At 50.0% G+C, this 18,015-nt stretch overlaps 1 protein-coding gene across 1 annotated transcript in view; it reads left to right on the top strand.

The window, feature by feature from the left end:
* LZTS3 (leucine zipper tumor suppressor family member 3) overlaps positions 1–17,891 on the top strand; it is a 56,013-nt gene extending 38,122 nt beyond the window's left edge. Inside the window, exons 2-4 of the mRNA XM_036381857.2 lie at positions 5,459–5,950; positions 7,463–8,293; positions 9,700–17,891. Of these exons, the coding sequence (XP_036237750.1) occupies positions 5,498–5,950; positions 7,463–8,293; positions 9,700–10,413 (1,998 nt within the window). The 5' untranslated portion in view covers positions 5,459–5,497 and the 3' untranslated portion in view covers positions 10,414–17,891. The remainder of the gene's footprint in view (positions 1–5,458; positions 5,951–7,462; positions 8,294–9,699) is intronic.
* Positions 17,892–18,015: the final 124 nt, after the last annotated feature.

Below are 18,015 nucleotides of genomic sequence, written 5' to 3'. Positions count from 1 at the left end.
CTCCTCCTGGATCAAGGTGAAATTATCACAGCCATTCTTTTTCCACCCTTTCCAACCTGCTCCACCACCCCAGGACATGTTGACTTTTTCTCCTCCAACCAAACCAAGCCAACCCCTTGGCATTGCTGCCAACAAACTGGCAGAGCCAACCTGAGCTGTAAACACAGGGCAGGTGCAGCCCTACCCCAACAATAACAACAGAGCAGGGTTCATAGTGTCACTAATTGCTCCCTCGTTAAGCAAACAAACCTGACTAATGAAGGTCAGGGGCACACCTGTCACCAAAGTTGGCAAGAGAGGGAAGTTTTGACCTTCAGGTGCCTTTGTTGCCCGTGCTGGCAGCACCTCATGCCTGGGATGGGCACGGGTGCCAAGCCCTGCTTTGCTCTGGAGCCTTTGCTGGTGCCCAAGAGCCATGACTGATTCCCTTCCCTGATTCCTTCCCCTGATTCCCTTCTCTGATTCCCTTCTCCCTTCCCTTCTCCCCTGGCATGGTGCTGAGGTGTGTCTGTGTGTCTGCCTCCCCAAAGCCTTTGTTAGGACAGTGTTAACAATTAACCTCCTCAGGCAGCAACAGAGCCAGGCCTCCATAATTTAGTCTTGGTTAACCATTTAGCTGCTTATCTCAAAGCAATTTTTCTTCTTTCTTAACTGGAAGGCATTCACTGAATGGTTTGGGTAGAGCAAATTGGAAGGTGAAGTTGTTATTTTACAAATTTCTGTATTTACAATAACATCCAGGAATGTCCTGGAGCTGCAGGCAGGGCTGGAAACCTTGGTAAGAGTTGGACATGCAGAGTTTGCCTGGCACAGCTGGGGAAAAGGACATTTCACCCCAGATTTTCTGCATCAGGCATCAGAATATTGCTGCCTCCCAGGCGAGGAAAGGCCAAGTGGCCACAGCAGGTGGATGAGATGGGGAGGTGGTGCAATGGAAAGCTGCAGTTGGATGGGATGGGGAGGGGGTGCAATGTGGAGTGTGTGGATTCCCAGTGTACCTGCTCAGAGAAGGTCACCCAGCCATGCTCAAGGGTGACTCTGCTTTCCTCCTGAAGGATGGACTTGGGAAGGAAATGCTGGTAAATGTCACAGACGTCTTTTATGAAAAATCTTTTTTTTAGGATTTTTCTTTTTGAGAAGCTGAGAAGCTTCAAAAATAAAATGTGAAAAATGGTTATCTGCTGCTGTGGAATGCAACAGGTGAATTTGTGATTGGTCTCATGCAGTTGTTTCTAATTAATGGCCAATCAAAGTGAGCTGGCTTAGACAGAGAGTCCGAGCCACAAGCCTTTGTTATCATTCTTTCTTTTTCTATTCTTAGCCAGCCTTCTGATGAAATCCTCTCTTCTATTATTTTAGTATAGTTTTAATATAATATATATCTAAAATAATAAATCAAGCCTTCTGAAACATGGAGTCAGATCCTCATCTCTTCCCTCATCCTCAGACCCCTGTGAACACGGTCACAGGTAAAGGCAAACACTTGGCTTCCCTCAGCCTCCCTGTGCTCATGGACAGGCTCAGCACCCTTGGGAATCACAAACAAAGTTTGTGAAAAGTTCAAACATGAACTGTCAGTTCATGGTCCCATGGGAGGGAGGCAGTTCTCATGGAATCATGGAATGGTTTGGTTTGGAAGGGACCTTAAAGATTACCCAGTTCCAATCTCCTCCCATGGGCAGGGACACCTTCCACTGTCCCAGGCTGCTCCAAGCCCTGTCCAGCCTGGCCTTGGGCACTGCCAGGGACCCAGGGGCAGCCACAGCTTCTCTGGGCACCCTGTGCCAGGGCCTGCCCACCCTCAGTTAAGAATTTCTCCCCAATATCCCACATAACCCTGCCCTGTCAGTCTGAAGCCATTCCCCCTTGTCCTCTTGCCCCAGAGATGATGAGACTTAAGGAGAAGAAATGTCCTGGGGAAGTTTTTAGTCACACATTTCCCCATACCTGGAAGGAGAAAAAAAAGACTCTCCTGCTCTGTGCTGGAGCATGGCAATGTTATTCCTGTGCTCAAAATTTGATCTCACAGTTCAGCTGAGGAACAACCAATGTAAAACCTGACTGGGAACTGGAGCTGGCCAGAAGATACAAACCCAGGGGTTGTTGTTCTCAGGCAAAAAATGGCCCTTTTTGGCAAACAAAGCTGTACTGTCAGGGAGCTCTTGGCACTTCTGGAATCTCCCTAATAACATATTTGTAACACTTGTCTGTATGCTCTGTTTATCAGATCCCGGGTTTGCAGTAAACACAAGCTAAGAACAAGGGGGTTTTTTTTCAGAATATTTTCTTGGATGATTCCCAGTTAAAAGAAAATGCTTCTTGTTGTGTTGGCCTTTTTTTTTTCCTTTTGGAAGGATCAAACTTTCCAGTGACCTCATCCCTGCCCTCAGAGAGTCAATGTAAATGTGCAAATGTTACCGTGAAATTTACCCAGTGAGGGAAAAGTAACCTGGATTTCTCCCTGGCTGGCTGGGGAGCACTGCAAGGAGACAATGCCACTTCCTTGTCTGGAGCTGAGACCTTCCAGCACATCCCTCCCGTGGTGCCTGGTGTCCCATAAAAAGAAATCACAGCCTATAAAGATTCCCAAAGTCACTGAAAAGCAGGTTGTTCCTAAATTAGGAGGACAACAAGTCTTCCCTTGACTCACAAATTCCAAAGGCACCATTGGTTGAGTGTGGCTTCAGGTGGGTGCTCTCCATCCTTCCTCATCACCCCACAGCCCAACCAAGTCTCCAGGTGCTCATTTTCTCTCCTGTGTTTTGCTGCTTTGGAATGTGGTTGGAGGTTGTTTATCCAACATGTGAATTGTTTTTACTTAATGACAGATCACAGTCAGGCTGTGTCAGGACTCTGGAAGCAGTCACGAGTTTTTAATTAGTATCTTGTTAAGCCTTCTGTAAGATCCATTCTGTATTCTCGAGTTTTAGTATAATATCATATCATATCATAATAAATTATGCTGATGTTCTTTGGGAAGTGTCTTTAGGGGTGTGATGGGCTCATGAGCCTTTAAGTGCTGCTCAGAGCACGTGTCCAAATGTCACATGTCTCATACGTGGCCAGACCTTGCCACTCCTTGCTGCTGGCAGGGGTTTTGTCACTTATGACCAATAAATACTCATGTTTTGGCTGTGGGGGATCACGTGCTTGTGTGATCCTCCTTTACTGCCTGGTCTTTGGACTTTGATCGGGGAATGACATGAGATCATCCGCTGGGGACAGAGGTGCAAAATGCAGGGTGTCCTCAGCAGGGACCACAAAGTGCCCACTTAATGCTTGTTGATCGTAAAATCCCAGAAATGGGATTACAAATAATCATAAAATCCCAGAATGGGCGGGGTTGGGTTGGAAGGGACCTTAAATCCCATCTCAACAGCTGTGTGTCCTCTCCCTCTGGCACAGCAGTTACCTCATCTGCCACTCAGGCTGTACTTTGGTCAGGGCAGGGTGCTGGGAAAGGGTGAGGAGAAGCCTCCAGAAACAGAGTTTAATAAGAGCAAAGTTGAGCAGCACAGCCCCTGTGCTTTAACCTTTTTAATTCTTTTTCCATTCCATTATTAGTGCAAATAGCAAGGCCCTGTGAGACACCACGTGGGAGCTGAGCTCCAGACCTCAGCTTGCTCTCCAGGGAAATAAACCCAGCTCTGCTTTACTCAGGGAGGGCTGAATGAGCATCCCTACCCCAAGGAGAGGGAGAACCCCACTGAAATGGGGATTTTCTCCATCTCCCCTTCCTGCTGGTCCTGCCTGACTGCTGCCATCCCTGAGCCTTTCTCCAAAGGGCATCACTATTTTTATCCCATCCACAGGGAAACCTGCAGCTTCTGCTGCCTTTAAGTCCTGCTTTAGTCTCCAGGCTGTCAGGATGGATTATCCTGGAAATCCTGGAACTGAGGGTGCCTGAGACAAAAGAAAAGCATCAATTCTGGCCCATGGGGACTGAGTCAATGAACTCAGTAGGGCAGGTGGACAAGGGTCAGCTGAGTGGCCACAGCTGTCCACAAGCCACTGGCCTTGCTCCTCCAGGTTTGGCTCAATCACTCAAAATTTGCAATGCACCTTCTCCCTTCCTTCAGGTAATGAGATCCTTGGCTGGTACAGGTTCAAATTCTCCATTATTCAATGAGGCAACAAAAAAAAAAAAAAAGGTTGTTGTGGGTCTTTTATTTCCTTAAATAAGATTTTACACCTTTGTGTAAAAGCTGATGAAGAGCATCTAGACAGCTGAGAATTGGTCCCAAGGGTAACTGGTCACAGGACAGCCCTAGTGAAAGACAACTTTTGAAACCATTATTTGCATGTTATCCATGTCCCATGGCCTAGTTTTGGCCAGCCCAAGGCACAGCCTAAGTAGGAATCAAATGGAGAAGGGGAATAAAGATTTCAAAGAAAATTTATGATGACACCTGCTCAAAAGCATCTTTTTAAAAGCTCAAGTTCAGGTGAGCTACAATCCCAAGAAAGAGATGGAAATTGTGTTGCTTAAACCTTGTGGTGTCATCCCTAAGGGATGTGCTGGAGGGAGTGATGTATGAACCAGGACCAGGAGACCTTCCATCCCTATGGGAACAAAAACTTACTCAAACCTGGGAAAAGTGACAGAAATAATTCAAACTTGGGCACAGCAAATGGTTGTGTCTCACCAGTGCCATAGAGCTGTGCCTACTAAAATCCATGCAACTCACTTCCCTGGGAACCACAACCCTTGGATTGAGAAGATTAGGAACTCTTTGATAACAGTGGGTGGAGTTTGGGGAATGCTGCTCCTCCAAGGCATCTGGGGCTCCCAGAGAAGAGGAGAACCCCAGCTGTGGTATTTGCTGGGTCCCCAGGACAAAGGAGGAATTGAGAATCTGACTCCATGTTCTTAGAAGGCTAATTTATATTATATTATATTATATTATATTATATTATATTATATTATATTATATTATATTATATTATATTACGTTATATTATATTATATTACGTTATATTATATTATATTACGTTATATTACATTATATTATACTAAAACTATACTAAAGAATACAGAAAGGATATTACAAAAGGCTTAACAAGATACTAATTTAAAAGTCCTGACTGCTGCCAGAGTCCCAACACAGCTGGCTGTGATCTGTCATTAAGTAAAAAACAATTCACATGCTGGATAAACAATCTCCAAACCACATTCCAAAGGAGAAAAACACGGGAGAGAAAAAACGAGATAATATTGTTTTTTCCTTTTCCTCTGAGGCTTCTCAGTTTCCCAGGAGAAAATCCTGGACAAAGAGATTTTTCAGAAAATATGACAGTGACAATCAGCAGGACATAATTTTGATCTGCAAAGGGCATGGCATTTTTTTTTTCAGAAAACAGGGACAATCACCAGGACTTAATTTTGATCTGCAGAAGGGCACGGCAGACAAAAGCCACCTCTCTAACAACCCTTTTTTTCCCCCTCTCCTTCTCCCAGTGCCACTGAGCTGCGCCTCCACCTCACCCCTACGCTGCCATGGCCACGCTAGAGACGCTGCCCGTCCTCAGTGACCCGGCCTACCCCAGCCCGGAGAGCTTCCACGGCTTCGCCCCGCGCTACTCCCAGACCATCCCCCGGAGCGCCATGGGGAGCGTGGGCAGCGGCGTGGCCAACGACCAGGAGTTCGCCATGAAGAGCGTGGGCACGCGCACGCAGAGCGGCGGCCGCCCCACCGAGGGGCCGCGCAACGGCTACTCCGGGCGGGACATCCCCCACCGCTACTCGGGCGAGGAGAAGACCTACAAGTCGGAGAAAGTCTCCAACTCGCTCTACATCAACGGCGAGGCGCGCAAGAGCGAGAAGGTGAAGGTGGACATCTGCGGGAACGTGACCGCCAACAACGAGAAGAACCTGCCGCCGCCGCCGCCCCAGTACCGAGAGCCCGGTAACCCACCAAAGATTTTGCCAATTTCTGGCAAACTGGACCAGGTGAGCACCTCCTGGAGCAGCTGGGTGGCCGTGGCACTTCTCTGGAAGCACAGGCCAGGAGGCCTTGGGTGATGGGGCAGTCTTGATGGTCTTGTTTTTGTTTTGTACATTTCAATGTAGAGATGAGATAATTCTTACAACTTTCAGGGGTGTTGTTAGCTCTTGAGGAAACCAAGAGCATGACCACAGGTCTTCCACACACAGCTCATTTAAGTCACTGGCTATTCCAGCTTCCCTGAGATGTTGTGCCTACCTCCCTGAAGGATGGGGAGGGAGCTGGAGTTGGCCCCTGTTTGTAGGTCCAGCATCTGAGTCCCACTCCTGTTTTTGTGTGTATTGTGCCTTTTATAGGCAGTTTCCAACCACCCACTGACACCTAAAGCTGATGTTTGAAAGCAGCCACAAGCATCTGTTCCCAATCCCAGTGCCCCTTGTGAGGGAAAAGGCTTGGGAACGTTATCTCCCAGCCCAGCCCATTCTCATGGCTCATACTGGCTTCAGGGAGCAAAATCTCCCAGGCCTGGAGGGACAGAGCCCCAGCAGTGCTTTATGTTGCCTGCTGCTCTGCTCCAGTGACTTCCACAATTTGTGTCCAGTATTATTTGTGCAGCATTTGGTGGTCTTTTCTCCTGGGTTGTTAATCCAAGAGCCCCTGCAGTCCATCTCAGTCTCACACTTGGTCTCCAGCCTCCAACCTGTTCAGTGGGATTTATTCTGTTTCTCCTAAAACGCATTTTCAAAATACCTTTGCTTCCTGCAGTTTAATTTTCACTTAAAATCCAATCTGCAATGGGGGAGACTCAATCCCCTTTTGAGGAAAATTTTGTTTCTAACGGTGCATTGATGGGGTGAGGAATGTGCAAGGCTTTAAAATCCTTTCTAAATCCCTTACAGTGGTGGTCTATTGTCCCCCAGCATTGCTTATGCCACAGAAAACACAAATTTCAAATGAAGAGCAGCTCCAGCATGTTCCTTGGCTGGTGTCACTGCTGTCACAGCTCCTACCTGCTCCTGTCTGAGGACAACCAGGACATGAGGTCCCCACAGGCACAGGTCACTGCTGGCAGGAAGGAGATGTGATTCTCCTGAGGGTTGCTAATCCAAGGGTTCAATTCAGCTTTCAGCAAAAGGGCAATGCAACCTCAAGGCTAGAAATATAATCAGCAAAAATTAGAGTTATTTTGGTCAGGTCTGGTAAGCAAGGGGCAGCCCTACTTGTGACAAGCACTAAGAGAACCCAAGGAGTATTCTAGAGAAAAATCATGCAGGTTTGGGGTGAGTCATGCAGGTTTGGGGTGAAAAGATTGTTTCCTTTCATCTGAAGGAAGGGAAGAGAGTGTTGCCCTTTGAGTGACCACAGGTCCCTCATGTGCAACCCCAAATGTGTAACAAGGTGGCATAAGGAGCCAGCCCAAGCTGCATGAGCCCCACCCTGCGCCGATGTGTCTCTTTTGTGTGTTGATACCGAGCCTCCTGCCGTGTTTGATGCCTGCTCCTTTTTCCTTTTTGCAGAGCAATGAGCCCTTAGTTAGACCCTCAGCCTTTAAACCAGTAGTTCCTAAAAACTTCCATTCCATGCAGAACCTCTGCCCGCCGCAGAGCAACGGGATGGCAGAGAACAGAAAGAGCTTGAACCACGCCAACAGCAATAGCCCGTCCGCGCCCAAGGGCGGGCTCGACAAGAGCAGCCTTAACAGGACTACAAACCAGGGCGGGGGGCTCTCGGATTCGGGCCGTAACTCCCTGACCAGCCTGCCCACCTACGGCACGGGCTACAGCCAGCACGTGGGCCCCATGAGCGCCTCCACCAGCCACATCAACCGCATCGGGACCACCTACGTGGAGAAGAACATCGTGGGGTACAACGGGATATCTACCTCAGACAGCGGGCGGTCCTCGAGCAAGAGCACCTCGTCCTTCAGCAGGCTGAACCATCTCAACGAAACCATGCCTTTCCACTCGCCCTCGACCGATGACATCATCCAGGACCTGGAGGACAGGCTGTGGGAGAAGGAGCAGGAGGTGCTCCAGATGAGGAGGAACCTGGACAAGAGCGAGGCGGCCATCTTCCAGGTGTTCGAGGAGAAGCAGAAGATCTGGGAGAGGGAAATGGAGGACCTGAGGCAGAACTATGCCAACAAGTTGCAGCAGGTGTCCAAAAAGGCGCAGCGGGCTCAGCAGGCTCTGCAGCTCCAAATCTTCAAGCTCCAGCAGGAGAAAAAAAAACTCCAGGATGACATGGGACAACTCCTCCAGCAGCGAGAGGAGCTGGAGAAGAAATTTGTGGCTTTCAAGAAGGAGCAGGCTGAGTTTCTCCCAAAGATTGAAGAGACCAAGTGGGAGGTAAGAGTGTTGTTGTAACAGGCCGTAAATGAGGTTTCCATTGTGGGATCTGGTGACCCAAAGTTCCTCCCACATGCCCACAGATAACAACCATGGGTTGGTGACCTCCAGGTAACAGGTGACACTTGTCACCTCACTTGTCTGAGTCCCAGGCCTGCTGATTTCAATTAAGCTAAAATAAGCACAACTTTTTTGTGCACACCCTCCTGTGCTAGTTAATAATTTGACTTCACAGTCTGGTCACTCCAAGTCGTGACATTCAAATCCAGTTTCACGGAATACAGGTCTTTCCACACAGGTACTTGTGCCTGCCAAAAATGGGTTTAAGTCTATTTTAATTAAATTCTTTTACCATTTGCATTTGGGCAAACCTTGACACCGGTTTTCAGATATTTGATTTTTTTAAAATTGAAGATATAAAAGCAACTGAGCTAAGAATGACATTGATAGAGCCATGTTTACCTCACATTTTCCATTGTAACATACTTTATTTGGTTGTTAATAAGTTGATCTCTCTTAAAAGGCTGAAAGACACATTCTTCTTTCTAGTTCTCCTGTTGAGTCCTACATAACTTTTTCCCACTGTTTCTATTTTTAGAACATTTTATCAAGGTCTGTTTGTATAGCCAGTGCTAACATACCGTTTTTTCAGCTTGATCATGTGAAGAATTTTAATCCTTCCATGCACAGGCTAGAAACTTTAAATTTATTAAGAGTGCAGAGGCAAAACATAGTTCTAGAATCCAGACGACCTTATTCTGCTAATCCTGATGGAAAGTCAACGAAGCTGGGATTAATTAGGCTCTGAAATGTGCCATTTGCAGATGTTCAGCAGAAGGTTTGGGATGGAGCCCCGCGGGTTTGTGGGTGGGAGAGGAAGATGAAGGCAGGAGCGAAGCATCGCTGGTGGGGACCACAGCACAGGGCTTGGCTGTTTGGGCAACTCCAGCTGGGAACAGCATCAGGTCCCTGAGGGAAAAAACACAGAGGTGGGGACAACTTCTAGGTCTGTGGCATGGTGAAGCCTGGGTCCTTGAGCAGGGTCTGTGGCATGGTGAAGCCTGGGTCCTTGGGCAGGGTCTGTGGCACGGTGAAGGCTGGGTCCTTGGGCAGGGTCTGTGGCACGGTGAAGGCTGGGTCCTTGGGCAGGGTCTGTGGCACGGTGAAGGCTGGGTCCTTGGGCAGGGTCTGTGGCATGGTGAAGCCTGGGTCCTTGGGCAGGGTCTGTGGCATGGTGAAGGCTGGGTCCTTGGGCAGGGTCTGTGGCACGGTGAAGGCTGGGTCCTTGGGCAGGGTCTGTGGCACAGTGAAGGCTGGGTCCTTGGGCAGGGTCGTTTCATGGGCAGTTCAGGGGACAAGCAGCTCCTCGCTGCCACCCGCCAGCCTCACGAGTGCTCTCCCCGCAGGTGTGCCAGAAGGCAGGTGAGATCTCCCTGCTCAAGCAGCAGCTGAAGGACTCCCAAGCCGACGTCTCCCAGAAGCTCAACGAGATTGTGGGCCTGCGGTCGCAGCTCAAGGAAGGCAAGAACTTCCTACGGGAGAAAGAGGAGCAGATCCTCACCCTGAAGGACTCCTACAGCTCCAAGAGTGTCAACCTGGAGATCTGCGAGGGCGAGCTGCAGAGGAAGATGAGCGAGGTCCAGGTGCTGAGGGAAAAACTGAACCACTGTGAGCTGGAGGTCTCTGGCCTGAAGCGGACACTTGCCAGCATGGGGCCCGCGGGGTCTTTTGGCGGGGACCTCGGGGACAAGCTGCGGGGGGACCCGCTGGCCTGCGAGAGCGACGAGGCCAAGATGCAGCGGCAGAGCGAGGACAGCGTGAACAGCCTGAGGAGGGAGGTGGAGAGGCTGCAGACGGAGCTGAAGCTGGAGCGGCAGCAGCGGGAGCAGCAGGTGATGGACTTCGAGGAGGAGCGACGCACGTGGCAGGAGGAGAAGGAGAAGGTCATCAAGTACCAGAAGCAGCTGCAGCTGAACTACGTGGAGATGTACCAGAAGAACCAGCTCCTGGAGCACAAGGTCAACGAGATGAACACCAAGGCCACCAGCCCCCCGCACACCGAGGAGAAGAAGACATGGACTCCCTCCAGGCTCGAGAGGATAGAGTCCACCGAGATCTGAGGGGGCCGAGGTGACACGACAGAATTTTTTATTGCTGTGCATGTACTACCTACTCAAGCCAGAGATCTTCCGAAGGATAACGCGCTCCTGTGGGAGCGGTGTGAGCGTGCTCCCACCAGGCTCCATCACCCTCACTCTCCATTTCTGTGCTCTGTAGGTACAATAACTGTGGATGTGCGTTGGTTTTCTATCGACAATGCCACATCTCGGCTGGGGATTTTTCCTAGTACAGCTGGTGAGGGTCAATTGGCTCTTTTGTAATCTGCCCTGACTGTTACTTCACTAGAGGCTGCCACCCCCTCTCCTACAATTCACCCTTCTTTGGTTGGTTGTTTTGGAGGGTTGTATTTGGTTTCTTTGGTTTTCCAAGCATTTACGTGCAGCAAAACAGTTCAAAGTGGCAGGTTTGTTGTTTTTTGGGTTTTTTTTTTTTTTTCCAGGACATTTTTAGCCACATTGGCTAATGGAGCAAAGCTCTTGGGATCATGAGCAAACTCAAGTGTTCTGCATCAAGTATCCTGTCCAGACGGTGGTCTTAGTGAAGTCAGTGCAAGCTTGGCCACTGATTTCAGTGAAACCAGACATATCTCTACCAGACAACTCCCTCTTGCCCTGGCTGCAAGAGGTTAGGACATCCTTGAGGAGCAGGATGAGCCTGTCCTGGTAAGAAAAGCCAACAAGGAATGATGTCCCAGCAGGAGCCTCTCTGGAGGCTCAGCAGAGCTTAACACATGCTGCGTTTTCACTTCCTTGTGGTTTCCTCCTGCAGTTCCACTCCTCTCCCAGGCTGTAACCAACCCTGGGAGCAGAAACACCCTCCCACCTCTGCCTTGGCCCCCTTACTTTGTACCCAAGCTGGCTACAGCAAGAAAAAAGCTTGGAAATCCGAGCTAGTTTCCCTTCCCAACAGCCCTCTTACTTCCCAAAGTCAATGGAATCAAGGTTTGGGGAAGCCTCCAAACCCATGGGATGTTTATGCAAACTGAAGCTTTAGCAATCTGCCCCAGAAGTGGGCAATTGTGCCACCCTGTCCCCAAACGAGTGACACCTTGGTGCACTCTCTTGGGCCAGGGTCTGCTTAAAAACAGCACTCGAGCCTCACTCAGGAGTTGCAGGGGGGGCACAGCAGCATCACAGCTGGATTGCAGCAGTCAGCCTTCAGTTCTGCCATTCCAAACAGCACCCACAGCCATCCCACACCCCAGGGATGGAGAGAACAACTCACAGGCCTAGCTCAAGAAAATACTCAGCTACTAACTGTGAGCATGAAAGAAGTCATAAGAGGGGGAAAATGCTTAAGATCACGCAAGTGCTTATGCCCTGGCAGAATAATAAACCAAATCCTACGTGCACAGTCACTGAGGCAGCAACACCTGGCATTCTGCTTGAAATGGTGGGCAAGGTGAGCTCAGTTCTTCCTTCATGGACAGTTTTTTACCACGAGTCACAATAAAGAGAAGAAAAATGTTTCAAAGTGGAGTTTGCACTGGCCAAAGGATCAATAGGAGTGGGGATTTTGGCTCTTTGCCCTGGGGAGCAGCTAGAAGAGAAAAGTTAGGATTAGCACTGGGATGTCTTGCAATGTCTGAGAGGTGACTCCAGGGCAAATTTGGCCAGATTAAATTTCATGTGCACACCAAGGAAGAACCTGGAGGCATTGAGGGACTGAAGACCTTCCAAACAAAAGCCCTGAAGCTGCACATTTTCCACGTTCTCTCTCCCCAAATCTCTCCTGTTCACGACCAGGTGTGACCTTCAGTTTGAGAACAAACATTGTTGTGATGAGCTCCAGCCTGAGCAGAGTGGAGACTGCAGTTAGTCCCACCAGCCCAAGTCATGGGACAGTGCTACCAGCCAGGAGCTGGTGGTGGCTGCCAGACATCCCCAGAACCATTGAAAATGGAAAAGTGCCAAGATCAGGGCATTTCAAGATCCCAGTTGACAGCTCCTGTCTTTTCCCACCACTTTCTGCCCGTGTCTTTGGAGCTGGAAGAAGACAACTCATGGAAAACACCAGGGCAGCTCAGGCTAAGCCCCTTTCCCTGGACCAGCCATAAAAGGGAGGTTAGGTCAGGTCTGACCACTGATGGGTGTAGGGAAGAGTCCTCCTGCAAACCCTGAAGATCTCCAGCACTCTTGGACATCAGCCCAGCAAGGAAGGAGTGCAGCTGCCTGCCAGTGCCACACAGCTGCAGACTTTGCCATGGCAGGGCAAAATCCACATGCACCTGGCCAGGAAAATCCCAGAGCTTCCTCCATGTCATACTCCAGGCCTTCCAGACAGAATCAAACACCCCACAGTGGCAGGGTTGGAGATCTGGTGTCTCACCTCCTGAAGCAGATGTTTGGTGTCTGCTCTTGTGAAGACTGTTCACCTTGGAGGAGGAAAGGCCCCCTCCCTCCACCTTCCTCACTGCATCACATCGATCCAGAGCTTCAGTCCAGATCTGAGACCTCGACTGTGGACATTCCCTGCATGACAGAGCCTTCCAGACACCCACTAAGACACTCTGCTGCTGGTTTTCCCTCTCTTGGGATTCTCCCAGGATGCCCCAAGCAGCACCCCCAGCTGTCCTGCAGAAACCATCCCACCCCTGCAATGGTGACAGAAAAACACAGATGGGTTTGGGAGCCAAACTGCCACAAAGGATTCCTGTGCTTCAGGATTCCTCCCCACAACTGGATGTGCTGCTCCCCAGCAAGTCCTCTCCCCTGTGCCAGCCCTTTGCTCAGCAGAGATGCAGCAAAATGATGGTGAGACACCTGGATTCCTCTTGTTTGTGCCCAGGTGGAGCTCACCTGGCTCCTTTTACACTTTCACAAGTTGATGAAATCTCCCATCAAAAGCTTCGTTGAGGCTCTGGGGATTAGGACAGCCCTGGGTTAGGACAGCCAAGGGGTGCCAGGCTGGTGTTTGGGTGACATGTCCTGGGAATGGCCAAGGAGGCTGGCAGCATGTTCTTGGAGGCTCAGGCAGGGCTGATGAATTGTTCCTGTCCCATGGAATTCCACCCAGAGCTTGGGCTTGACCATCCCCCAGCTGTCTCCTGCATCTTGGAGCTAGTGGAATTCAGCTTGACATCCTGGCTCTCGTGTCATTCTCCAAGTGCTGCCCCCAAAATCCTCTCTAACCTGCCACTGGCCACCACTACAAGCTGTGGCCGTGACGGTCTCAGCTCAGTTGCCCACACATGGGGTCAAGAAGGGTATCTGGGATACCCAACACATACATGATCAAAGATTTTTGGGAGAGCCAGGCCAGTGGTGGCAGTCCTGGAGCAGCTCTGGTGTCACAGGCCCCCCATGTAGAGAGCCCAGTCATGCTCCAGGCACATCCACACAGCAAACAGAGGACACTGATCAGCTCCAGAGGCTTCCACCCATGAGGATGTGGGCTAAGCAGGCTGTCCTGGTGCCAGGGAAGGTCTCGCTCTGCAGTGAGCAGGGCTGCTTTGCTCCACCACCATTCCAAGGCTGGCTGCTACCAGTGTCCCAGCAACCCAGCTGGGCTGATGCCAGCACTCCCCTCTCACCCCCAGGGTGATCAGCACAACCAGGGCACGTTGTTGTGCCTCACACAGCCCCACTTAGCTCCCACCACTGTCTGCTGGCAGCTGGTGGCCCCAGTCCTGCTGTCACTGGTGGTGGTCACTCACCTCTGGGTTTCCACACTCCAGAGAGGAATGGAATTGTTGCTCTAACACTGTTGTAACAGAGAGAAGTGTATTTGGATGTAAATAAGAGCCCAGCTCTGTGTGTTGATGATTAAAAGGAGACAAGAAGGCTCTGTGGCTTCTCTGTTGGCGAGCGGGGCCGAGCGCTGCACACGGGGTGCTCAGCACCCCGACCCGGGCCTGGCTGCACTGGCAATCTGGGCTCCAGCACCTCCCAGGAGAGCAATCTACTCGGGATTAGCTCAGCCTGGGGTCCCTCTGTCCGGCTCTGATGCTTGCTGTCACCCTGAGCCAGGTTTGCAATGGCCCCCTGGTTAAGGGTGCCCATCTGGTGTCACAGCCAGACTCCACACAGACAATGGTTCCCAGAGTGTCCCTCTGAGCTCTCTGCCCATGGCAAGGACCATCCTGCTCCCTCCTGCCCCTTGCAGTGGCACTTTATAGCTCGCTCAAGGCAGCGAGCTCACGAGCAACATGACCAAAGATCTCTGGAGAGCGCTGGGCTCCATGCCTGGGGCTGTGTCCCGGCTTTCCTGCAGAGACCTGAGGCTGGTGGGGGCTGGAAAAGGGGAATGAGAGCTGGCAGGGGACTTGATTTCCCTGTGTCCCACCTGGGAATGTCTGCAGGTCCATAAGGGCCTTCTCTGTGAGAGATTGGACAGGATAGAAAGGAGTTCCTGGGCGAGGTGATCATCCCCAGTTGGTGACACCAGTATCCTCCACAGCCATACCAGTTAGCTCCACACATTTCCCGTGGAGAATATGGACCAGGGGCTGTCCCTAGGAGTTGGGATGGATGCCATTCCCTTTCTTCTTGAGGAGAAGAGAGGATGCACACCAAGTCATGCATCTTCTTGTCTTCAGGCAACTTCATGCCTCTCATCTTCAGAGCAATAGGTCAGCAGCAGACACCACTACAGGGTCCAGTCAATTGTTCTGGTTCAATGGGAATTGTCCAGGAAAATGAGCATCCTGAGAGCTGGTGGTCCTGCTGGCTGCCCCCTTGGTGTCCTCTCCACAGCTCACCCCAGGGCATTCTCAGCACCTTCCTCACCAAGGAACCAAACTCCCAGGTGAAGGCAGAGTGATCTTCACTTCTCCTGCTTGGGGTGTTGAAGGCATCTCCACCCACCTTTGCTCCAGGAAGGCTCCTAGACCTGGCAGGAGGCCACTGGGAGAGCTGTGCTCCTGCAGGTGGGTGTTCAGGTGGGTCTGGGCCTTGGGCAGATGCCTCTCAACTGTGCCTCTGCTCCCCAGCCATTCTCAGCCTTCTCCACTCCATCCCTGGGATGGAAGAGAGCCCAACTCGCTGGTAATTTAACCCAAACCTTCAGTTTAAGTCTTGAAACCCCTTTATATTTACTGTTCACCAAGACCCCTTGCTAAAGATCTGTCCATGTGTGGCCTGCTGCTCCTCTGCCCCAGCTCTCCAGGCTCTCCTGGCTCCTTTCAGATCATCCCCATCCCACTGGAGCAGTCAGGGCCTCTCCCAGTGCTCTCCCAGGTACATCTGGACAAGCTGGAGCTACAGCCCCCACTGGGAATGGGTGATCCCAACCCTGCTCTCAGGAGCTTTCCAGAACACTGATCCTCTCCTCTCTGGCATCCCAATGGCAGCTCCATCAGCCCTGCTTTGCCTCCAAGGACAATCTGGCTTCCTGCTGAAGGACATTCCCATGGCCTGCAATCCTGTGGGATCATTGCACGGGGATTCACAACTTCACCACCAGCTCTGGAGCTCCCTGGTCCTTCCACCCTCTGGAAAAACAGGGGTCTGAGGGGTTTCTGAGGTCCTTAGGGGCACACAGGACCCTGCAGTGGATCAGGGGGTTGGGATCACACCCAGCTGTTTGCAGATGTTGGCTTCCCAAGAGGATGTTCCCTGCTGGCAGCACCAAGCTCCTGTATTTTCAGGGTAATCCTCCTCCCTGGTTCTCCCAATGATGGGAATTGTGTCAGCTCTGGAGCCTGGACCACCAGGCTGTGTCCCCACAGCTCTTTCACAAACCTGTTTTCTCCAGCAGGAAGTCTCTGCTTTCTGTCCCAAAGCAATAGGATTTTCCAGGGAGATTTCAAAGGGACTTTTCCCAACTCTGACACCTGCAGGCCAGCCAACGTTCCCGTGAATACCTTCAGAGCTCCAGCCCTGGCCTCAGCTCCTCTGGAAAGGGATGCAAGGTCCAGTCTGGCTCTAAACAACCACTTGGTGGCCTGGAGAGCCCAAAGCTTCCCACATCCAGCAGGTGTGACCCATCCTGTCACTGGGTCCCTGCAGCAGGTCTTCTCCACGTGGGAGCCACCTTCGGTGACAACCAGTGGGACACTGTGGCTCTGCCATTCCTGAGAGCCAAGCTGGGAGGAGAAGATGCCTTCACCCCATGACTGAAAGGAGCAGAACAGGGGCTGGCAGAGCTGGCAGGAGCATCCCAGCACCACCCAATGCTGCACCCCCGGCTGATGTGTCTATGCAGTCCCTTCCCAGGCAGAGCCCAGCCCAGGGCTCCTCCAAGGTGTCTTCGTTTGCACTCTCCAGGACCTGGAAATCGCTGTGAGCCCAGAGGAGCCGCACTGGGCACCACCCCAGGGAGGTTTTCCCTCACCCCAAACCCATTTTAGACGTGGCTGAGTGCAGCAGATGCAGAGCTGTCCCCCCAAAGCTGCCCCGGGGGGGGTGTCCGACCTCACCAGCAATAACAGGAGCTCTGCTGGCCGTGTCCCACTGCAGCAGCTCCTGCGGGACACATCCCGCACTCCCCGAGTGTCACTCCAGCCCCAGCCTTGTGCTTTTCTTCCCTCTCGTTTTCTGATGCCTCGGTGGCTCCCTCTGTCTCTTTTTTTTCCCCTCTCTCTTTTTCTCTCTTTCTGACTGTGAATTCAAACCAGAAGTGTTCTGAACCCGACTCTGTTACTGTTCTGTCTCTGCGTCGACTGTTGCTGGTTCTCCGAACTGCATTTAAACAGGATTTTGCATTAAAAAAACCCAAAAAAATCTAAAAAAAAAAAAAAAAAAACCTCAAAAAACCCTAAAAAAATCTAAAAAAAATCTTAAAAAATTTAAAAAAAAATCTGAAAAAGGTAAAATAAAAATTCTTTAAAAATAAAAAAATCTTTTAAAAACCCTGGAAAAAAACCTTTAAAAATCAAAAAAAGAAATCGGAAAAAAAATCTTCAAAAAGTTCTTAAAAAAAATTTTAAAAGTCTAAAAAAAAAAACCTAAAAAATTATTTAAAAATTAAAAAAAAATCTAAAAAACTATATTAAAAATTCTAAAAAAATTAAAATTTATATATATATAAATATATATATATACTTGGAAAAAAATAATAAAAATATTTAAAAAAAAGAACTCCATAAAGTCGGGTGTCTCTCCTGTCCACTTGGTCACTTCCAAACACTGTTGTCTTGACTTTGCCTCTGGTTAAGTGTGTTTAAAGACAAAAGGCTGAACAAAAAAAAAAAAAAAAAAAAAAAAAAAAAAAAGAGGTAACACTCACTATTCTGGGATTTTTGTACAGCAAAGGTGTATCTGTTTCAGAGGTTCTTGTTAAAACTCCACCACAATTCCCAATTCCCTGCTGGCCTGTTGTCTGTTCCCATTGGATTATCCAGATGTGAAGAGCTCCTGCCTTTGCCATTTTCTACAGTGAATAAATATATAAATATATCTGTACAGAGGTATGTATATATATAAATAGACATGCAGATCTATATGTATACGTATCTCCAGCTCTCCTCTCTCCACCTGACTGTGAAGGATTTTTATTGGGCAAAAATAAAATGGAGAAAGGCCCCGTTTTAAAAACAGGACTGTGTGGATTGTTTGTGTCACAGCTGGGAGAATTGGGGAAAACCAGGGGGATTTTGGGATGGATCCACAGCTGGAGAAGGGGACAGAACCAGGGGGATTTTGGGATGGATCTACAGTTGG

Source organism: Molothrus ater, chromosome 4, assembly GCF_012460135.2.
Source record: "Molothrus ater isolate BHLD 08-10-18 breed brown headed cowbird chromosome 4, BPBGC_Mater_1.1, whole genome shotgun sequence".
Lineage (NCBI taxonomy): Eukaryota > Metazoa > Chordata > Aves > Passeriformes > Icteridae > Molothrus > Molothrus ater.
The sequence above is the reverse complement of the archived record's forward strand: the minus strand, read 5'-3'. Positions and strand labels throughout refer to the sequence as shown.